Source organism: Cyprinodon variegatus, unplaced genomic scaffold (assembly GCF_000732505.1).
Source record: "Cyprinodon variegatus isolate N-32 unplaced genomic scaffold, C_variegatus-1.0 Scaffold1303, whole genome shotgun sequence".
In the NCBI taxonomy this organism is placed as follows: Eukaryota; Metazoa; Chordata; class Actinopteri; order Cyprinodontiformes; family Cyprinodontidae; genus Cyprinodon; species Cyprinodon variegatus.
Window position 1 is genome coordinate 99,622 of NW_015151756.1, and position 2,796 is coordinate 102,417.

The following is a 2,796-nucleotide window of genomic DNA, read 5'->3' on the forward strand; positions in this document are numbered from 1 at the left end:
GCTTTTTAGAAATCAAAGAGCTAGAGGGGTCTGAAAAGTGGCTAAATATAGCGACTAAAGCGCTAAGTTGGCAACACTGCTCTTTGCATGGTTTGTTTTCAAATGGTTTGCTAATGTCTGTTTGGACCTTTCTGAACATGTGCAGCAAATGGACTGATCCAATATGGTGGACAATGAAGGGGGCACTTATTATAAGCGTTCTGATGGCATTTTAGCTAAAAGATTTTTATTAAAAATATACTTAATGTGCACAAATCAGGAATAATTGTATTAACCATTCATGTAGAAAGAGTTTTATGGGGCCCCCAGAGACTTGGGTTAGTGCCTACAGTAGTATTGCCTAATGGTAAATGCCCCCCCGTCTTTATTTACCGATTAAAACAGATAATGGTGAAGTAGGAGGGAACATAAAAACTCTGCTTAAGAGACTGTCAATATGTTTGGCATACATTCATGATAATAACAGACAAAGATGATCAAAAGGATCCATTAGAATGTAATTGCATCATACGCTGCAGCGCTCTGATTTTAGCAGCCAGGACTCACCTCCACCTCTATGCATTCGTTTAGTTTCTTGCAGGTGGCGGATATGGTCTCAGTGGTGCCAAACTCAAAGTACCACAGCTTGTTCTTCATCCTGAAAGTGAGGAAAGACATTAGGAGATGCTAACAGTTCCTACTCAGCTTGCATGTGAAGCTTTTTGACCCCTGATGTGATTAGTTTGTGTCACACAGGGAAGCTGTTAATGGCCCTGGGTCATTTTCTAACAGACCATTTGGAGGGGGGGGGGTCATGTGACCTGGGAGACATTAGCAACCACATGATGAATGACAGAGGGGTCGACCTCCTCATCTGTCAAATGTTTACTACAGTTTTGAAGAGACAAAGAACGGGACTCTAAATAAGATGCAGATAAATCGTTTATCTCTTTCCTGCAAACAGCAGCAGGACTTAATGATGCAGCTTTGTTTACATAAATGAGTCATGTTTGAATTTTCCCTCTTTTCTTATGCCGTGTTTCTCTTCCTGGTCTAATGCAATGTTTTTTTTCTCTCTTAGATTTATTATTTAGGGGAATCGGGAGGTAATATGGTGTTAAACCGGACCAAATATTTGCTTATCATGATGGTATTTCAAAAGTTGAACACTGTAAAAACATCGGGGCCTTAGGATGAGCTGACCGGCTCAGGCCTTAAATGCTGCCCTGTTTCACCTCTTGTTGAAAGGCTGAGCAGGTGATCAGGTGGTTAGGTGTTGCCTTCAGAACCATTTGAAGGTCAGGCTGTCCGCATGACTTACAGGATCTGTGTTTATTTTTCATTCTTTGCATCGATGCAGAAAAAGCTTTCATTTCTACGATAATCAAAGACCAGCGGTTGTTTAACAAGTAGGTTAGTAATCTTTTCTGTTAAAGGTATTGCGGACGATTTTTTTAAAAGACCTGCTCTCTCCACTTTAAGAAAAGTGCACAAGCCCATTTCTCCTCGTGCACGCTCGGTTTAAAAGTTGCTGTTCTCATAACTCATGCAAGCTCATTGTGTTGGAACGTCCACCCTAACCCCTAAATCCCTTAATCACTACATAAAACAGGGACTATATAGTGGACTTTATAGTGAACACAGACCTGACAGATGGTCACTGTTTTTTTTTGCTCTGTTGGTCACGTAACTCCTCCTCCACCACGCGGTGCCTGCGCCATCTTTGTTATCAGTCGCCGCTGTCGGGTAGCGACAGTCTATGGCAACAGCGTGCCGCTTTGACAGCAAATCCCAGGATGCTTTGCAAGGAGACCTTTCTGAGCAAAGCATTCTGGGATATATCTGCCTCTTCTGAGACCTTTCTTCGTAGACACTTTTTCTCTTACGATCCTCGGCCATTTTTAAATAACTGCGGTGAGAAAGGTGAGATTCAATGACGTCTGAAACTGTAGCTCAGCACAGATACACGCCTAAAAGTGCGCAGAAAAAGACAGCTAACGGGACGAGTACGTCGGATAGCCTTACGTAAAGATATCACCAGAATGATTGACAGTTAGGAGGACCACTTATTTTGATGATCCACCTGGACATAAAAGATTTTTCTTTATATCTTTAATTTCAGGGGCTCAGTTTTCAATTGACCTGCACAGAAATATGTTATCACAGAAATCTGTTATCACAGAAATCTGTTATCACAGAAATCTGAGTGACACTAAAAGTTCCACAGCAATAAACATAAAGATTTACCAAACTGCTTAGCTTCAAAACTTGAACTAAAACCCTGATTGTCTTCAATCAGAGGCTTCATCTCAGCTACTAACATTAAACATTTGACTCCCCTCAGGATCAATAAAGCATTATATGTTGAGAGGATTAGATTGTAGACTTTGGCAAAAAGATGTGTCTGATAGAAAACTGTGAGCGAGCTGAGGAGTACTGAGGAAAGCTAAGCTGCTATTTCAAAGGATTTTCTAGACCCTGAATTTTCAAACATACATAAATGCTACTGACTTAAATCAAAATGAACTCTATCAAAACATCAATGACTTTGATATTTGGAAAATGTATATTTCCCTGTCAAGAAAATAATTAAATAAAGACTGAATACATTAAGAGCTAGTATGCTTCCACCATATGTGGTGCCATTTATTAAGTTAAGCAGTCAAAAATTAGGAGCAATATTTATGGTTATTTAGCGTATTTTAAAAGAAAAAATGAAGGGGTTATTTTTTTCAAAGTAATTTTTCACTTTGTCAGTAATTCATTTATAAAAATCTTACTTTTTAAATAAATATTTAGCTTCAAACTAAATATTTA

General features: G+C 39.2%; 1 protein-coding gene across 1 annotated transcript in view; it reads right to left on the reverse strand.

Moving 5' to 3' along the window:
- Nucleotides 1–2,796, reverse strand: part of LOC107102720 (diacylglycerol kinase beta-like) — a gene marked incomplete at its 5' end in the record, with an annotated part of 142,513 nt that overhangs the window by 54,678 nt on the left and 85,039 nt on the right. The window contains one exon of the mRNA XM_015402127.1: nt 547–637. Within this exon, the coding sequence (XP_015257613.1) occupies nt 547–637 (91 nt within the window). The remainder of the gene's footprint in view (nt 1–546; nt 638–2,796) is intronic.